This window comes from Rattus norvegicus, chromosome 3 (genome assembly GCF_036323735.1).
Source record: "Rattus norvegicus strain BN/NHsdMcwi chromosome 3, GRCr8, whole genome shotgun sequence".
Lineage (NCBI taxonomy): Eukaryota > Metazoa > Chordata > Mammalia > Rodentia > Muridae > Rattus > Rattus norvegicus.
This window is the reverse complement of record NC_086021.1, coordinates 154110391-154129721: the sequence shown is the minus strand read 5'-3', so window position 1 is coordinate 154129721 and position 19331 is coordinate 154110391. Positions and strand designations below refer to the sequence as shown.

General features: G+C 47.3%; 1 protein-coding gene across 8 annotated transcripts in view; it reads left to right on the top strand.

Moving 5' to 3' along the window:
- The window catches only part of Ralgapa2 (Ral GTPase activating protein catalytic subunit alpha 2), a 280066-nt gene extending 262349 nt beyond the window's left edge, over positions 1-17717 (top strand). For all 8 annotated transcript variants that reach the window (XM_063283347.1, XM_017592238.3, XM_063283348.1 and 5 more), the window contains 2 exons: positions 10562-10601; positions 13821-17717. In XM_063283347.1, coding sequence (XP_063139417.1) covers positions 10562-10566 — 5 coding nt within the window. In that variant the 3' untranslated portion in view covers positions 10567-10601; positions 13821-17717. The remainder of the gene's footprint in view (positions 1-10561; positions 10602-13820) is intronic.
- The last annotated feature ends 1614 nt before the right edge of the window (positions 17718-19331 follow it).

Below are 19331 nucleotides of genomic sequence, written 5' to 3'. Positions count from 1 at the left end.
ATAATACTCTGTATGAAAGGTATTTGTATAACTCTTTTACCTAGTCCTGCCTGCGGTTTGCCATTTGATCCCTTCCCTTGTTGGCAAACAATAGATAATCTAAAAGGTAGCCGACATTAACATCTATATATCTCATGCATGCATATTTGTGTGTGCTTAACCCACACAGCTATGGGAGTAGAGGACTAAGTTTGTGTTTCCATGTTATCAAGGAAGGGGGAAAGCAGAGAGGCCTGCCTGTAAAGAGTTAACTGGAATGGGCACCCTCGAGTGCTGGGGAGGGACTGATGTAATCACTACAGCTCACAGCCAAGTGCATCTGTTCACCATGAGGTCATTCTTCTGCATGCTAATGACCTGGAGAATCCAGTCTGATGTTTGACATTATCCAAAGGGACATAGTGTAAATCTTTACCTTTGGGAGCTGCTCTTAACAAACAAAAATGGGGAAAGAAACTTGTTTGGACTTGCATGGGGGTTTCCTTGTTGCTGGGTTTTTTTGGTGTTTTTTTCACCCCCTGAAGCTGCTCTAAAGATTGTGTGTCTGGACCTTAAAATCTTGAGGAGTCCACTTGTGTGTACTGATAAATGAATGCCAAAATAGCCATTATGGTCACAGCTAGCAGTTTGGCAGTTGAGAACAGTAGGTATGTCTCATGTAATATCTAACTTTCAGCATTTAAAATTACCTGGAGAGAAGTTGGTGAGAATATGTTTTTATTCCAAGGAATGTATAAAACCAAGTTCAAGGAGATTTGTTCTCGGTGTTCCTGGATTGGCTGGTGTTCGCCTGAGATGCCAGCACTGGTTATGGCTCCTGCCCACTTCAATATTGCTGTGGAGGGCCAGCAGAGGGAGCACAGGTCTTTGTTTATTTGTGAGTTTCAAAAACATAGCCCTCGATTTCTCCAAGACAGGGTCAGCAGTTCTTTCTCCTTCATGACAGGCAAGGTGGCAAGGCTCCAGGACAATAGATAATAGAGCAAGTGGGCAAAAATGTGTCACCACGACTTTGATCCACTATCTGCTACTTGAATGTAGGTCATATTTAGGGCTTAAACCAGATTAGTCTGGGTCAGTCTTAAGATGCTGCCACTGTCCAAAGCTGCAAACTTTCCTCTTTCTCAGATATGTGCCTGGATGGCCTCTTGGAAAGGAGTATTGTGTTCATCTGTCTCGTAGAATAGACTTTCGTCATTCTTTTCTGTTATCCACTACAACAGCTTTTAACATTGTACCAGAAACCCTAACTTGGTACCATTAGGTCCACTGTGTAGGAAGCTATGAAATGAATTCAGAAAGCCGCAGACCTCCCGCTACACCTTGGTCCCAAAGGGAATCCAGGCTGTAGATACTGCACTAGTTCTGTAGTTCACTGTCCTTTTCCCCAAGGGGTGAAGTTCTACCAGCTTCCCCTTGTTAAGGCCACCATGCACTATATCATACCAGCATCCTACAGGCTTATGATTCTGAATACAGATCCTGGAAGGAACATTTTACAGGGCAATTAACAATCAAATTAGCCCTCAGAAACAGACAGGTAAAGCCCAACCCTGATCCAACAAGCTTTTCATACTGGTGGAAAGGGTAATCCCCTGTGTATCACTGTCCGTATCCTAGCCACTCTTCCTCCCTCCTTCCCACTCTCCCTCCCTGTCAAAGTGGTCTTAGTGAGGCTTAGGTTCACAGCACAGCTTCTGCTTCTGCTTCTTATGTATTTAGCTTTATCATAGCTTAGGGAAGCCAGCAAAGAGCATCCGAGAATGTGGAGGTAGAAGGGACTTCAGAGAATATCAAGTCTAGCCTCCTCTTAGTAGTTTTGACTAAGCTGAAGCATAAACCAAGAGTGAACAACTGAAGATTGCAGACAAGTAGCCCTCGCCATCCATTCCACGCATGGACATGCCAACCCAGTGCCTACCCTGTGATGATGGCCCTATAAATCAAGCAATAGTGGCTGGTTTGTTGTCAATATTAAAGCCCAGAATTAAATTTGAAAATTGCACTAGAGAACCCAGACATTTTCTGTAAACATGAGTTCTCTTATGTCACTGTCTACTCAAGAGCTCACAACCAGCCCCTTACACCCTCAGCACACTTGGCTGTCCCTGACCAAAATGTTGCCATGTGTTCTGTAGATAGATAACTACCTCCATCCCAACAATGCCATCTGGCCCCAGCCTAGATCCCCTCCACACAGCCAGCTCGATACCGACCCATGGTGCTTTTGTTTTGTAACTTGTACATGTGTTCTTGAAAAGGTGAGAAGATGTTGGTAGAAAGTTCTTTACCTCTCTTAATCCCAGCATTACCCAGACCAGCATGCTTCCTCCATGAAATGCTATATTTTAGAGTTAACAACTTACAGGGGATTTATGTAACTCTTACAGGCGCAGGAGAATCTGCACTTCTGTCTCATTGGTTTTTTTTGTTTGTTTGTTTTTGTTTTTAGAACATGTAACCCTGGAGAGAGAGAGAGAGAGAGAGAGAGAGAGAGAGAGAGAGAGAGAGAGAGAGAGAGAGTGTGTGTGTGTGTTCATTTAAGGGGGCTATAAATTCTTTAGAATAATGTCTGCCATCTCTTGTTTTACAACCCATGCGACAGGAGGGACATAGAAAAGCAGGGCAGGAATAAGTGAGGCTGTTGCTTTAAGTGGTACAGGTGTGTCTCCAGACCACAGATGTGTTGGGTCTGATGCAAGATGCAGAACAAACACCTATAATTACATTTCATCTGCCTTCTCCCTTCTCGATCTCTTAGGAAAAGTGGGTCAGTGACAAGCAATATGGTCAAAGCCTGATGTGGAGAGAGGGGGGAAGGCAGGAGCCAGGTTAATCCCCAGGCTGGATAGTGCAGTTCTGAGTAACTGAAACCTGATTCTGGGTGCTTTTGTAAGTGATGCTCAGGGTTTCAGAGGGAACTCTCCACGGCCCTGTTTGTCACCTCTCTGTTTTGTGCTTATTCATCCCTGCATCCTTTTAACACTCCATCACTCCCCTCCTGTTGCTCTGGGAGACAGGCAGAAGTGAGACATATTTTTCCATTTGGTCAGCTAGAAAGTGATACTGCGGCCTGTCAGATGTGACGTCCCTGAGAAGGCTCTGCCTGCCTTCTGTTGGCTGCTGCCACTGAGCAGAACTCTAAAGGGTACTTAAGGATGCACACAAACTTCCGGGACCCTTGAGAAGACCCATGTCTCTTCTTTTGTGGTAATGAGTCTTGAAAAAAAAAGATATGCATGAATACTCTATGTCCAAAAAGGAAAAAAGAAATCCTAGATAGCTACAGCAGAATGTGACTGCAAGTGAAAGCAACCCTGCCAGCCATGATGTGAACTCTCCTGCGGCGGGCGGGCTGTGCCGTCTGTCTTGTGATCCTGGAGCTTGGGAGAAGGAGCTTGCCTCCTGTGTCCTTCACCATCCACTGATGGTTCAGCTTTTACCTTTGCAACACTGGCTAGAACCCAGGACGTCTGAGAACTAAAAAACCTTCCACAAGACCAGGATGGACTGAATGGATTGGGGGAAAGCCTTTCAGACACTCATGGGCCAGACCAGTGCTGGGACTTGAGTCCATAGCTTCTGAGGACGGGAAGGGAGCTGGCGTGTTAGCTGTTTAGAACGTGCGTCTGTGGAAACACTCCAGAGCGTCTGCTTTCTATGCGACACTGTAGTCACTCAGTCCTGCTTCCTTCCAGGATTTTATGTGCAGGTGGCATCTCTTTCCCGCCTAACTGCTAATTATGGCTCAGGGGACACTGAAGCAGTTACCAAGGGATGGCCACCAGATACCAAGAATCTTTCTCAGACGGAGTTTTGGAAATGAACCTTAATTAAGGCTTATTCAAAATAACCTTTACGGTTTTACTGAGGCAAGCCCAGGGTCTGGGACGGCCCGGGCTCACATTCTTTGTCAGTGGCAGTTGTGGCCTTCATGTCAATCTGTCCTTGCAGGTGGTCCATGTGCAGCCTTGCAGCTGGGGCCTTCCTGGAAGACTCGATGACTCTGCCTGGATTTCCACTTAGCAAAGAGCAAACTAGAGCAAAGCCAACTGAAGCTCTCGTGCTGGCATTGGAGTACGCAGTTGGATAGAAGGAATGTTCTGTGCTACTTTACAGGGACACTCAGGGTGACACCCAGGGTCAGGGGAAAGCCTATAAATTTGCTCTTAAAGCCCCGAAAAATACTGAGTGGAAATATTTATTTTTTGAAATGGGGAAAGGAAACATGCTAGTCAATATTGCAAGGAGATGTGTAGATGGAAGGAAGGGAGGAAGAGGAGTGAATTTATAGCATTATATGGCCAACATTGACTTCTTGGAATATAAGAAAGTTCACAGCATTATGAAAGAGAAAGAATAACCAAAGCCTGTTGTTTTCACCACTGACAGAACATAAAATGATAAAATCCCAGATGAACTCCACCTACCTGTGTCCCCCCCCAACCTGCTGGAGGCCACAATGAGATATTGAAATTCTGGCCAGCCTTGAATCCTGGTGATCACCACACCTCTCCTGAAGCTCCATCAGTCCATAATACAACAGCTTCACTCCTTGGAGCACCTCACAAACCCCATAGGGTAGGGTTTCAGACAGTCACTCCACCCCCATAAGGGGACTTAATAGGAGAGGCATAACGTGGGCAAAGCAGAAAGGTACCTTGCCTTCTTTGAGGCTACCTCCCAGAGAAGAGAGAAGGAGTCAGCCATCAGGAGCTCCTTGGTGCTAAGCAAGAAAAGACAGTGGGGGCTAAGAGGCAAAACCTATCCCAGTGTGGAGGTATACATTTAAACAGACCCCGTCAGCCCCTCGTTTGCCTACATGTGAGCACTGCTTCAGCATAGCTCTCCACAATGGATGGCTTCTGGGGTGGTGGTGCTGGGGGGGGATGCTGGTGGAGAAAGGCTCACCCTCTCTTGTAGGACTGGCCACTAGGGGTCTGACCACGCTCCAGTGAGTACATGGACAACACAAAATGGACTTGTTTGTTTGTTTTTAGTTTTTCTTTTTTGGAGGAAGAACTGGGGGATGAGCACAATCCAGGTGATTGATGTGAGATTCTCAAATACTTAAAAAAGGGGGGCCATGGAGGAGGGATAACAGGTCAGCAAAGGCCTCACTGGGAGTAAGATACTGATGAAAACTCTGGACAGAGTTGAGGAAATGGGCCATATGTAGGAGCCAGGCAGAAAACAGACAGGGGAAAACCCTGACAGGTGGAGCTTTCTTGACACTCCTGGGAATAGTGAAGGTCTGGGGCTTGGAAGAACAGAGCCATCCATGAATGAAGATTCAAAAGACAAAAAAAAAAAAGTTAGCTAGACAGCTAGCTTTTGGAGAAGTAGGGTAACACACTATGATCATCGTTTGAAAGGCGTCTGTGGAGACTGGACACTGGCAGCAAGGACAAGTTAGATAATACCTCACTGTACTAACAATTCATTCACTGTATCACCTGGTACACAACAGGCCTGTGGTACTGTGGCTGTCAGGAGAAGGCTGTGGCAGTACAGAGACATCCCTCCTAAAAAGTTATTACGAGTGCACTAAGCCCCACACACCATGGTACCATGGGACACAATCCTTTCCCTTGGCTACCCAGGCGACAGGAAGGTGAGCATGAGGCAGACAGAACTTTGGTCATTCACTCCACTCTGGCCTTGAGCTATGTAAATAACTGAGCAGCAAGGAGAAAACCAACGACTGAGCCATGGGCAGATCAGGAAGTGGTTCTTGCAGTCCTGACTCAGTCAAAAAGCCACATGTGGTACATGCCTACAGGCCCAGCTACTTGAGAGACTGAAGTGAGAGGATCCCTTGAGCCCAGGTGTTCAAGGCCAGCCTGGAGAATACAGCAAGATCCCATCTCAAAGCAGTGGGGGAAGGTCTGCAGAACACTCCACAGAACTTAGTTGCTTCTTACAACAGGCCGCTTCTGTGCACTTGCCCCACCATCTGCCCTTGTGAGGAGGGGTTATCTCCCTCCTTGGCAGGTGAAGAACTGAAGAAAATGCTGTTTTCATGTCATGTGGCTGCCTGGTCATGGCAAGATCTGGGCCTTCTATCCAGACAAGACACGTTCTTGGATACCTTTGGGCATCCATTGTGTTGGAGCAAATCCACAGGAAGAAGCAGACCAAGAGGAACCCTTTTATTGTACCAAAAGTAAAGCATTCCCCTCAAAGGCAGAAAGGACTAATGTGTTGGGTTTATGGCCTGAGTAACGTGGTAGAGTAGCAAATGCTCTCTCTCCTCCTTTCACCCGCACACCTGAGAAACGTAACTAACGTGAACTGAATTGTTATCTGCTCCCAACTTCAGTGGGGTGCACAGCCAGAGCTCCAGGAGACAAAGCCTTGACCCCAGGCCCATTACTGCCTCTGACTGTCTGAAGACAACAGGAGTGTTTTGTTTGCTCGTGTTTGGGTGCTAGATGTCGGGTCTAAGGACTCATGCAGTTTTAATAGGTAACCCATCACAGGACCAGATCCCAGTCCCATCCCAGCTCCAAGGAGGCTGTTTCTATCAACCAAACTATGGAGGAGCTCCATTTCTCCTCTGCTGTTTCCTTGGATACCTCAGAACATACTAGGACTCACAGTGCTCCCCCAGAAATGTCCACAGACCTAACTGTTGCTTATCAGGGAGTTAAAAAGTGCAGTCATAAGAGACAGACACACCAAACCCAAGGAGCACAGAGGCAGAACACCCCTCTCCCTCCCCAAACAGGCCACTCTTGAGTGTTTTTAAGAAAACCGAACTCAAGTTACAGGACATCTTAAAGTCAGCCTCGGGCACTAGGAGTAGTGTGTCACCTGCAGGAAGTGTATCTGCTTTGAGGGTGCTGTGAAGTCGGTATTGTGGCTCAGCTCAGGAGGTGTTGGTGACGTCCACGTGACCTCATAGCTACCCTGCCCCCTCCTTCCTGGGCCCACAGGTGCATTTTCTCCCTAAATCTTGAGATCATTCTGGTGTTGCTTTTGGAATGAAAAGAGTACAGAATTTTTCTCCGATCACTTTCTGTCCTGTTCTGCCTTGTTTTTTAAATTGTGAGGGAAGTATAACTCAGTGGTAAATACTTGACCACCACCCACACTGGCTTCAACCTCTGCTATACAAAGGGATAAAAAGGAAACTTTAAAAAAAGGGGGGGGAGGGGACTGTATTGAGATATAATTTGCATATCATACAAATTATGCAATTAAAGAATACAATTGATACTTTCTTAAGTGTTTTCAAAGATTGTACAATTATTTCCATAGACTAATTCCAGAGTGTTTCATTTCCCCTAGAAACAAAGCACACTCATAGTCTTCATTCTTTCCACAAACCTTACCCTCGGTCCTGTGAAACCACTAACCCACCTTCATTTTTCTGCATCTACCTATTCTATATGTATAAATGCAACCAGGTAATGTGATGACTTGGCCTCTTTCACATAACGTGTTTTCAAAGTTCATTCATGCTGTAGCATTCAGTGTGTGTGTGTGTGTGTGTGTGTGTGTGTGTGTGTGTGTGTGTGTGTGTGTGTTTTTAAGATTTATTTACTTGTTTTATTTATGTGAGTACACTGTAACTATCTTCAGACACACCAGGAAAGGGCATCGGATCCCATTATAGATATTGTGAGCCACCATCATGTGGTTGCTGGGAATTGAACTCAGTGCTCTTAACTGCTGAGCCATCCCTCCAGCCCTGCATTTACTGTGTTTTTAAAAATCATTTTATTAGCATGATTCTACTTGCATAATTTCGTTCATGGGTACATTGAGTTCCTAAGCTCGCATAACATTTGGGCAAGAAAGAAAATTGCCAGCAAGGTTTCTCTTAATGTCCCAACTGTCTACTAGGGCCCTAACACACGTGCGCCTGCACACAGTACACAGTTCAGGCGCTTTCTTCTTCCCCCATGCTCGTTGGTCCAGCTGTCCTGGCTTTCTGATTCAGAACCAAAGTTGATGGGCAAGACCAACAACCAAGCAGGGGAAGCCAACCCCAGTGCCAGGCCTGGAGCCAGGACATAGCCACTGCTGCTGGATTGGAAATACTGGAAGCCATCCTTGGCCATTTGGAGATGTTAATTAGGCTGGCAAATCCCCACCAGTCTTGGTTTGCCAGTGTTGAGTTGCATGTGCAGGCTTCCCCATCCACTGCCTGCACCTGTTCCATTCCTCAGAGCCATTCCAAGGGGTCTGAATAACCCCGGCAGGGCTCTGATCCTCCTTTGCCTGCCTTCCTGCTGGGAGAATAGTTAGCGCTTGCCTAAAGCTGGAACCCTGGTCCAGTCTTTCTCCTTCACCCATGCCAACTCTCAAAATCATTCTCTTTCCTAATTACTTGAACCAGTTAATCATTTCCACACTGACTGTTCAGGAACAAGGATATGGGGACAAGCAGCCACGTATCTTGTCTGCCCTGTCCCACATTTACCCCAGGTGTCAATGCTGGACAGCAGACTTTCCGAAAAGATAAGAGCTTGCTTCAAACTGCACTCCTTTGCAGCTGAGAGAAACATGCTCTACACAGACCAATAGGCTCTCAAATCACAACTCTAGGCTGAGCTGCAGAGAATCCAAACCTCCAACCATATTGGTTATTTCTGAATTAAAAAAGAAAACCCTTGTTGATATCCAGAATACCAGAGAAGTCACACAACACCAAAAAGTAAAACATGCTCTGAAAATGGCCCCTGGATTCTTCTCTAGGCTAACACTGTTGTGTATGAACTGCCAACTGGCTCCAGCCTGGCTGGGTAGTGTCTGAGGTAGGCTGAAGGGGTCTCTCCCAGAGTCTCTCACCAGGTGCTCCTACATGGTAAAGGAACTGGCTGCTGATGTCCCAGCATTACTGATGTCTTCCTATTCGAGACACACTGTAACCTGCAGTACAGCATCTCTCAAGTAACCATGGAGCCTCCCAAGACTTTCCTTTCCTAACTTGGCCTCTCTCTTAGGATACCACAGAAATTTCTGTGTCCACTTATTTGTGTGCTCTGCCTCTCCCCCGGTCTGCTGTAGCCCCCGAAGCAAGGCCTTTGTTTGTTGTCTCCATTGCTGCAGCCTGTAATGGTACTCAGATCATATCTGGTGTCCACTTGATAAAAAAAAAGATGGAAAAAATCATACTCTGTGCCTCTTTCCTCCCAGGCATCACGTGTCTCTTCTCCTTCCTTATCTCCAAGCTCAGTGCTCTCTCTTCTAGACTCTTCCAGTAGGATATGTGCTAAGCCCTGGGATTGTACATTGTACTAAGAAGCTACAGCCTATTCCCTGGTCCCAGCAATTGGGAGCTCACCCTTCAAGAGTGCTGCCTGCATGTCAAGAGCAGGTGACATCTGAGCCCTATGGAATAATCAAGGCAGCCTCCAACTGCCTCTGCATCGCCTTAATTCAACCATGGATTGGCAGTTACTGAGATAGTCTTTGTGGGCCAGCACACCACACTAGGCTGTGTCTGGGGACCCTCAGGAGAGGCGCAAACCAGTCCTCATCAGCAATTACAAACAAGTCTTCCATTGTTAGCGCACCATCTGCTTTCTGGGTTTCCACCAATCAAGAGCCTGTATGCATAGCATAACCAGGGCCAGGGGGCTGCAGGAGAGTGAGATCAAGGATCCCCTTCATAAGGAGCCTCTTCTCACATGGGAAGGCATCAGGGACATGGCTCTGAAAACCTAAGGCTCTTCCACTCAAGGTGGACCCATGCACACAGGCACCCTGCTTGCCATCTTCCATTAGATCAAAGGGAGCCTTGCAGTATGGCACACTGAAAAAAATTAGAATTGGAAAATTGGAAAATTGCTTTAATGTCTAAGGACCCACTGGGTCCTCAGCCCAGACAGAGCTGCTCATGCCCTCACATGGAGAAGGAGCCAAGTTCATAGTAGGACACGGAACTGCCATTTGATCATCCAAGGCTGGTTAGAGATCGTGGCTTCCCACCCCAAGTACTCAAAACTCAGGGCCTGAGTGTTCATTGATAGCTTAGAAAATCAAACTTCATAGAAGCACACACACTTCCTTCAGAGAGGCATAAAAGAAAGAATGCCCAAATGGTGTTAGAAAAATCTCTGGTCGCTGTGCCAACCTTGGCAGATGAGATCAGCAGACAATCTGAGTTTACAGTTATAGCAATGTAACTGCAATGTGTCACTGCTAATGTCCAGACCCAATAGGAGCCTAGCTATCTAGAATTCAGGAGCACTGGGGAAGGGAGGTGGGGTAGGAAACTGCTTTCTGAAACCAAAAGCAGGGTGCATGTGCTGTGGACAATATGGGGAGTAAGATAGTGTGGATATATATATATATACTATATATAGTTGGGTGATAGGGACCTGTTTGCATGCTTCTGAGGACTCGGTTTATAAACACAGCACCAACTGGCATTTGATCCCATCGAGTGAGTACTGAAGTGAACTTTCCGGAATGATGCATGAGGTTTCAGGACTAGGTACAGCTGGGGATACATGTGTTATCTATCAGCTGTGTGTGTCGTCATCAAGCTGCAACTGGGGGTGTGGCATCCTCTCATTCACTGGATTTTTATCTTTTCTCCCTTCAGATTAAAATACATAATGGTCTCATTGCGATACTTGAGCAAGGTAAGACTAACTTTGGTGGGTCCCCCACCCCCGCCAAACCCTTAGTTGACTTTTACATACCCACTCTCCTTCTTTGGCCTCAGCCTTGCCTGCCTCCTGTCTCCTCCCAAGGGGCCCTGCCCACTCTCCTGCCCCTACATGTCTGCGCTGCCTGTGGAGCCCAGCTTTGCCTGCCTTTCTTCTGCAAGTACACTCTGGGTGGAATCTGACACCAACACCTGCCATCGTGGAAAATGTCTTTGTCGCCTCCCCTTTGTGTGTGGGGCTGCAGGGAGCCATGGGTACAGGGCCGCACCCCCCCCCCTTTTTTTTGTTGGCCAAGACTGGAGAAGCAGGATGTCGAGATGAGCCGATAAGATGAGGCACGTGGTGGCCTAGCCTTTGACTGCTTGCCTGAGCAGAGGCCTCCAAAGGCCAAGGCCTCCACACAGGGAGGGCAGGTCGTCAAGGAGGGCTGCTGAATAGAGCAGCTGGAGGAAGAGAAGCAGACAAAAGCTGGGTGAGGGAAGAGGGCTGCAAACCCCTGGATCCACAGTCTAGGAAGCTGAGAACCGGCTGAGATGGCAGGTGTAACCTCCCAACCTGACCTTTCTGTCCAGGGTCTGAGATCCTGACCCAGCACAGATAGCTCAGATGGATGGCTGCCACCACTGCAGGACTGGGCAGCAACTCTCCAGTGTGGCCTGGCTGTACTGATTCTCTGGTTCACAGGCAGGAGATGCTTGGATAGCACCTATGATAAATCCACTCAGAAGAGAAAGCTGTCTTTATTAACCATGTTCCTATGGTGGTCCCAACAGAATAGAAGTAGCTTTTCCAGGACACCTCCATAACCCAGCAGCCTGCCATGTCTGCTGGCTAGATGTGCAGATGGCCATTATAGTGAGTCATTCCTCTAGCCCAGCGACCCTTTCTTTTCTTCTCGGCCATGGCTTTAGACTGGTCCCAGTGGCTAACTTACATCAGCCCTCAAAGGTGATAGGTTCTATAGAACACAAGTTCTCTAGTCAGAAGGGGTGAAACAGAATTGTAAGGTCCCTTCCCAGTAGGAATTTAGGGGCAAAGATTTGTATAGAGGCCCCATCTCTCATCTATTCCTGTGCCTGCCCTGGCAGAGATAAAATAGAGCCCAAATGTCCTGTGACTAAGCCACAGCTTCTATCCCAGCAGAGGCCAAGCTGGGGCAGCACTGTCAGCAGCTGGCAAGTATGGTCACTGTATCATGAAGGCAGCCCTTACCCTTTGAGCTTCAGCTCTGCTTCCTGCAGCCGCTGCCTCTGTATTTGTCAGGGATGCTTCAATGGGCACAGGGCAGTCACGGCAGGATGAAAATGTGCCAGGAGAAAGTCAAAACTGAAGGGATGCATGAGTCACGAGTGCACTGGACCCTGGTGTGGCTTTACTCTCTGCCTTTGACCAATAGGGTCCCTGCCTTTAGGAGTACAAGCCCCTTGTTTGCAGAGCTTTGAAATGCTGTCCCAGGTTTACTCAGTGGGACAGATGACACTCCCCTGTCAGTCTGTAGGAACTCAACCTGTCTTCCTTGGTGGAGGGGGATAGAGTACAGGCTAAAACGTTTGCTTCTGACCAAACAAGAGCAAGTGCTTTATTCCTTTGCCTAATATTTTTAAGCATTCACTCACTTGCTTTTTTTTTGTCCTTTTGACTTCTTAATTCCAGCTGATGTGATCAGTTATCAGTAGTTGGCCTTTCAAACCAGAATCTTCTGTGAGGTTCAGTCAGGTTTCCCCCATCACCTTTTTTACCCCTCATCAAATGCTCCTTCCCACTCCCAACACTAGGAAAGAGAGAGATGACCTTAAAAACCCAGTCCTTGGAGGAGACTGGAGAGATGCTTAGCTGTGAGGAACACTGGCTGCTCTTCCAGAGGACCAGGCTTTAATTCTCAGTACCCATGTGGCAACTTACAACTGTCTGTGACAGCCGGCACCTAGCAGCACACAGACACGTAGGTAGGCAAAACAAATGCACATTTAAACACAACACCAATCTTTGGATGGCCCCCATCTGCTGTGCAGTCTTTGTTTAAGGCAACCTGGGTTTTGTATTTTGCAATGCTGGGACTCAGGGCTTCATGCATGCTAAGCACGTGTTCTACCACTGAGCTAACCCCACCCTTAGTAGCCTGTTTCTCATGAGGAAAACAATAGGAAAAGAGCCCAGGTCCTCTCTGTCTACCAGTCCCACTGAGCCTAGAAGGGAGGGAGAGGGAAAGTCTGTCTGCAGAATCCAAAAGTGAAAAACCATACAGTGCATGGGACAGAGTATCGCCATGGGTCAAGGGAACTTTTAAGTATTGATTTCAGAAGCTCTTCCCCAGAAAGGATAGGACAAGGTCAGAAGACATATAAACAAACAAACAAAATAGCCTAAATAAATTTCAAACATTGGTAGTAACAATTCCAAAGGCCATAGTTGAAGAGCAGCAGCCCATAGGGAGGAGACTGCAGGAGGCCTGCTTTTGAGGTTTGTTCTAGGCAGGGGCCACCCTGGGAAGCTTAGAACATTTAAAAATAAATTACAAGGGGGAGGGTGATGAAAGAAATCCTCTCATCCGCAGAGTGGCCCTGGGGAGACCAGGACAACCCCGCAACAGTGGCCGAGTGTTACAGCAGACATTCTTGTATTCCTCTGAGCTCCCAGACAGCCACCCTGGGGACGGAAGAGTGCAGAGCTGCGAGTTTTAATTTTATTCCTTGTTCCCTCTAGTGCCAAATATCTATCTGCATGCTCATCTGGACTCATTCAGACAAGCAATTTAGGCGTGACCTCTAGTCTTAGGCCCTTCAGGGAATAAGTGAGTAGTAACTCATGTGAAACATCAAAGTGTAAACATGCTAGGATCCCAGAAACAGCATCGCCATTGACTCTGCCCAGGGCTTCTCCGTGGCCTTCACTGCAGTGTGCTGCAATCCGATGCCTTTCTCTTCATTCCTTACTTCTGTATTAGCCAGAAAGGCCGATTTTATATCAAAGATCCACAGATCTGTAGTTTCTTTCCTTTATGTTGTAGAAGGGCCCAGGGCAAACACTAAGAGAACTGGCATTTCTTTTTTGATACATTCAACAAACATCCTCGCCCAGCACACCACAGGGCAGGGAGGACTTCAAACCCACTTCCCAGTGGCCAAGTTCCCTCTCTTCCGAGCACGGTGTCTACTTCCTTCAGTATGTGGCCATTCTCCGCTTCATTTGCAGGGGTCTTGACCTCCAACCTGAGTGTGGACCCCAAGAAAAGCCTCCATGTGGAAGAGACAGGCAAGACTCCCCTGATTTCCTCAGAACCTCAGAATCCAGACTTCAGGAATCTGCCACTGTACCCGCACGTGCAGCAGGCTTTCTCATGGCTGGGCCCCAGCGTCTTCCGACGGATCTGTGGAACCTTCAAACAATGCAGCATCCCTCTTGTCCTGGAATCTCACCAAACCCTGGGCATCAGAAGAAGAAAAGAAAGAAGTCACCCTCAACCAAGAACAAACCTGCTGTCATACGGGCAATGGGGAAGCCAGGAGTCTTTAGGCAGAACACAGTAGCAAAAGGTTCGGGGCCCACAGGGAAGGGGCAAAGGGCACTACTTGTCTGTATCACCGAATCGTTTTCCTTTCCTTTACACACCCAAGCGTGATTCCCAAAAGGGCTGACAAAGCAACTGTGTAATGGTTGGAGGAATTTCCTCCATACTGATTTTGCTAATCCTTAATGTTAGGTTTTATATTTTACTCAAAATTTTACCATCATGGAAACTGGCTGTCCCCAGGGTCGTTTCCTACAGGAAGTTTCATCTCCACCATTGAACCCTTTCCACCTGGAACTTTCCACTGACTTAAAATTCTCCTGACAACACAGAGTTCTGTCAGGTGATGGTCCCACACAGAGCAAGAGGAGTGTCTAAAAATACGGGAGTATCCCCGTGAGAACACTAGGCAGATGGGTAGCATCCCTGCTCAGCCCAACTCAGCCCAGCCCAGCCCAGCACCACTCACATCAACACAGATTAGTGGCTGCTCCAGCTCCAGGGCTGACCAGCACCCACATTGTGTCCCCTGAAAGCTCACCAGCAGTCCTCCTCCTGTCTGCTGTTCAGAGTCCAAGACAGGCCTTAGAAACAGCACTTGTCACAGGAGTTTTAGGGTAACAGATTCCAGGCAATAGATTTGACCCATACCTATATACACATACACATATATGGATCAAATTTCATATATTGGTTCCAAGGAGGGTGTGTTGTGCCTATTAGGTATGGGAGGGAAGGAAGGAGTTAAATGTGTCCCTTACTAGACATGGGCATCTTGGACCTTAGAACCTGGCAACTAAGAGTTCACAGGGAAGACTTCTGCGTGGTCACGCCCCCACTGCCATGCCCCCCCACACACACACACACACACCCCAGCCCCGTGCCTCTGTCCTGGCTCTAGTGCTGTCCCAGAGCTCCAGTGTTGCCTCATCCTTTCCTCTGCCTCAGAGCAAAACAGAAAATGCAGCAGAAGCCACCCCTTGCATGGGGAAGAATGTCCTGGATGTGGCCACCTCTCTTACTTTCCTCTGCCCTCAGATCTCACACATGTTACTGCTCCTAGCCTGCTTGGTCACTCCTCTGCTTATCCACCTCATCAGTGTCCAGTCCCCAGAGAAGCCAGCTTTTTATAACTACTACAGAGCTGGGTCAGCTGCTACTGATCTTGGTAGAAAAAGGAGCAGAGCCAGAAGCCATACTCAGTCTTGTAGTGAGTGGGAATTCTGAGAAAGGCTTTCTAGGAGCACCATCCCACTGCAGGGAGAATCCAGCCTGCTGCTTTGAAGGGAGTTCAACAGCCTCTCATCCCAGACCCACAGACAGGAGCCCCTGGAGAGCTGCTTGAAGATCATAGAGAGAGCAGGACATTGCAAAGTAGAAGAAAGGCTCTATTCCCTGTGTGCTGTTTCCTAAAGGTCCAGAATACTCACTTAGTGGGAGCTTAATGGTGATAGAAGGGAAATCGCCTGTCATGACGTTTTCCATTGTGTCAGTGAAACCTTGATTCTTATACCACCCACTGTGTGTGTGTGTGTGTGTATCTGGGTATATATCTGTGTGTGTCTGTATGTCTCTGTATGTGTGTGTGTGTCTGTGTGTGTGTCTCTTTGTATGTGTGTCTGTGTGTGTGTGTCCATGTCTCTGTGTGTGGCTGTCTCTGTGTATGTGTCTGTGTGTCCGTGTCTGTGTGTGTGTGTGTCCATGTCTCTGTGTGTGCGTGTATCTGTGTGTGTGTCTGTGTGTGTGTGTCCATGTCTCTGTGTGTGCGTGTATCTGTGTGTGTGTCTGTGTCCGTGTGTGTGTGTGTCTGTCCATGTCTCTGTGTGTGCGTGTATGTGTGTGTGTGTGTGTCTCCGTGTGTGTGTGTGTCTGTGTGTGTGTGGCCTGTGTGCTCAGACTTCTGTTATTGATCTCCTACTTTGGTGTTTACAAAGCACCCAGACCTGGCTCCTGCAGAAAGCACCTCCCAAGTCCTGGGCACCAAAGGCCCCTGCAGTACTCGGTCATTGAGTAGCTTCTGTGGGAACACTTACCTTCAGGCCCCATGAACACTGTTGTGGAATTCTTGTCATTTTGGAAGTCTTTCACTTTTGTCTTTTTCAGTCATAACAGAACCCAGGGCCACAACCCAGGTCCCAGAGGTCCTGTCTCACTCCCACAGCTGTCTCTTCATAATGTCATTTGCTTCCACAAGCCCTCAGACTCGGAGTGAGAAATTCAATTGGAGGTAGCAAATAATTTGAACTTCTTGTACCCTAATGATTTTATCAACCCCATGCCCAGGTTGACAGCAACAGTTCATGTCTGTTTCTGTTTTACTTATCTGTTTAGTCCATGGGTCTTGGGTTGGTTGGTAATAGCTCTGGTTAGAGACCTAAGAGCTGGGAGTAGGGACTCTGGCAACCATGCTTGATTAGACTTAGCAGCTCTTGTTATTTGGGGTGGAAAATTGAAATGATCAAGTTTGGTGTTTCCTTTTGTCAGTTAGAAAAGCAAACATTGTGTTTTCATAATAAATGTCTTTTAACAAAATTACTAAGGGTCACTCATCTGGTGAGACCCTCCTGAGAGACACTCGTCACGCTAGTATTAGTAGGTCAGCCATCTGTGATAAAAGTGTCCCTAATTACCCCAAAGTGTGGTAAGATTCTTTGGGCTCATGCAGGGTCTGGCCAGTACCCTTCTCCACATGCTGATTTCTGGATGTCCATGAAGAAGGAAACTGATGTTTATAGTCTTATTGTATAGACTTTCATGCTGTAAAAAAAAAATTAGTAACCCCACAAAATTAGGACTTTTTAAAAATAGCCAGACCTGCAGCAGACTGAAGAAAGGAAGTGCAGCCTGGTGAGTGACTCTTACAGTGTCTTCAGCAGCCAAGCAGGCATTTCCTGAGAGCCCCGGGATGGACTCTGACTCTGCAGTGTGGCTGTTTAGTAGGACCCTTAGCCTTACACAGCTCCAGAGAGCCATGCAAACCCTGTCTTCCTGACCGTCCTCAGGTGTCCCTTCCTTTCCTCCACTGACCTGTGGTGGAGGTTTGATGAGCCCTCTAAACCTTCCTCTGTGTCTTATATGTAGCTGTATCACTCCATACTTACTGAAGGGGATGTCGCATCTAAGGGAAACTCATCAAGAGATGCCCAGATGCTATGTATGTGATGTACACAGTAAGCAAGCATTTCCTTAGTGTCAGGTCTACAGTATGTAGTATGTGTAAATAGGGGGCAATTTGATAGAGATGTTGAATTAAGTTATATAGCATGTCATTTGATTGTTTTGCGGTCTCTTGTTACTTCCCAATGCTGCACATCTAGGTTGTTCTGAGGGGTGTGTGATCTGCTCCCCCTTGTCAGGAGTGTACATGTACACCAGGGACATGGTACACTCCACAAAGGCAGCCCTGCTTGGAAAACTCTTAGCTCCATAATGGTGCCACTCAACTCCAGCTCACTCTTTTTCGTTCTGATTTACTGTGATGATTCGATGAATGAGAAACACAGCACCCTAGGTGCTACGTGTTTCTGACATTCTCATAGTCTGTAGGAAAATAAAAGTTTATCCCACCATCTAATAAAAAAGTTGATTTGATTTTTTTTATTGAACAGAGTTATTCAAAAGCATTCTGTAAACCAAAGCCAGCAGAGGTGTCCAGTGTACCATTCAGAGAGCTTACATGTATGTGTGGAATTACTTCATGGGTCATGGTATGGAATGCTAGCAGTCAGCTGGCAGAGGACCTGCAGCCTCTGGTGATCACAACCTTCTCTGCATAGGTGGTTCCCCAAAACCGAGGTCTACAGCTGGGAACAGCAAACCTGTGCTCCATCCTTCTCCTCACCTACTTAGACTCATCCCAGCTTTACAATGGCATGAGTGGGCCAGTATGGTCTATTTCTACAACTGGTATGTAGCCTCACAATGACCTCTGGCCTCTGCTGTGTCTTTTCTAGGCATCCGCCAGTATTAGCTAGAGTCCCTGCCCCTAAGGAGTAGGGAGTATTTGAGGACTTTGTAAAAATTACATATTTTACAACATGTAATTTGGACTCCTTCTGTTGTGGCTGAAGTCAGGTATTGCTATTTCTCTCCTCAGGACTTCAGCAATCACACTCTATCCTGACCCCATGGTCTCTGAGAGCATCCTGGGCCCCTCCGTGTTCAGACAGTAGAGTTCTCAGGATGCTGAACAACCGAGCTTGTGACACTCGTTCACTTTTTTTCTGTAGCCAGTGCTTGCTGAGTACCCATTTCTTATAGAACAGGTTGGTGTCCTGAGAAAGGCTCATCCTGGTGTGTTCCGGGAGGGTCCAGTGCAGAACAGAGCCTGAACTGACCTGACATCTTTCTAGCTTTTAACTGTTAATCAAGAGTTTGTGTATATAGTTCCTTCTAGGAACAACACAAGTTCTGCGAATCAGAAACAGTACTTCTCAGCCTTATCTATCATTTAGGCTCCTCTAAGGATTCAGATTCCCGCCTCACTTCCTCCCAGGATAGAACTAATGCATCTGCATCCCTCAAGCCGCCCCATCCCTCAAGCTATCCCATCCCACAAGCTACCCCATCCCTAAAGCTTGGGTGATGGATGCCCAAGAATTGTTTGGGAAGCCAGAGGAGCCCCACTGATGGGACTGAAGGCAGTCCGAATGTGTCTGTGGGGCCCGGTGGCCAGTGCTCTGCATCTGCTACTTGGAGCTGAGTTCTTCCCTCTTGCTAACCTTTCAGCTCAGCAGATAGCCTTCCAGGATTCACAGGGGGCTTTCCTCCGGGGTCATACTGGGGTCAACCTGGGGTCATTCTGGGACACCTTTCCTCTGGGGTCTTCCTGGGACACCTTTCAAATATGGAAATGAGCACTTGAAATGTAAAGGGTGGCATCACTATTGTCTCATAGAGATTACTTTATTATTTATAGCAAAAAGATGGGAAGGGGTTGGTTGATTCCAGGCCCCATGTTTCCTGTAAGCGATTGAGTCTTCTCCAGAAACCCTCATCAACACCCCCATGGAGTCTCAGACCGCGGCAGAGTCCAGCTTCCGACAACAAGGACCATTATTAGAAGAATGCAGCCCGAGGGATTTTGTTTTGTTTTGTTTGTATTCCAGGGCAAATAAATGCCTGTTTCTTCCCTGTTTCCTCAAATAGAGTATTTCCTAGTGAGAAGATAACCACATTTACAGTGTTTACTTCTG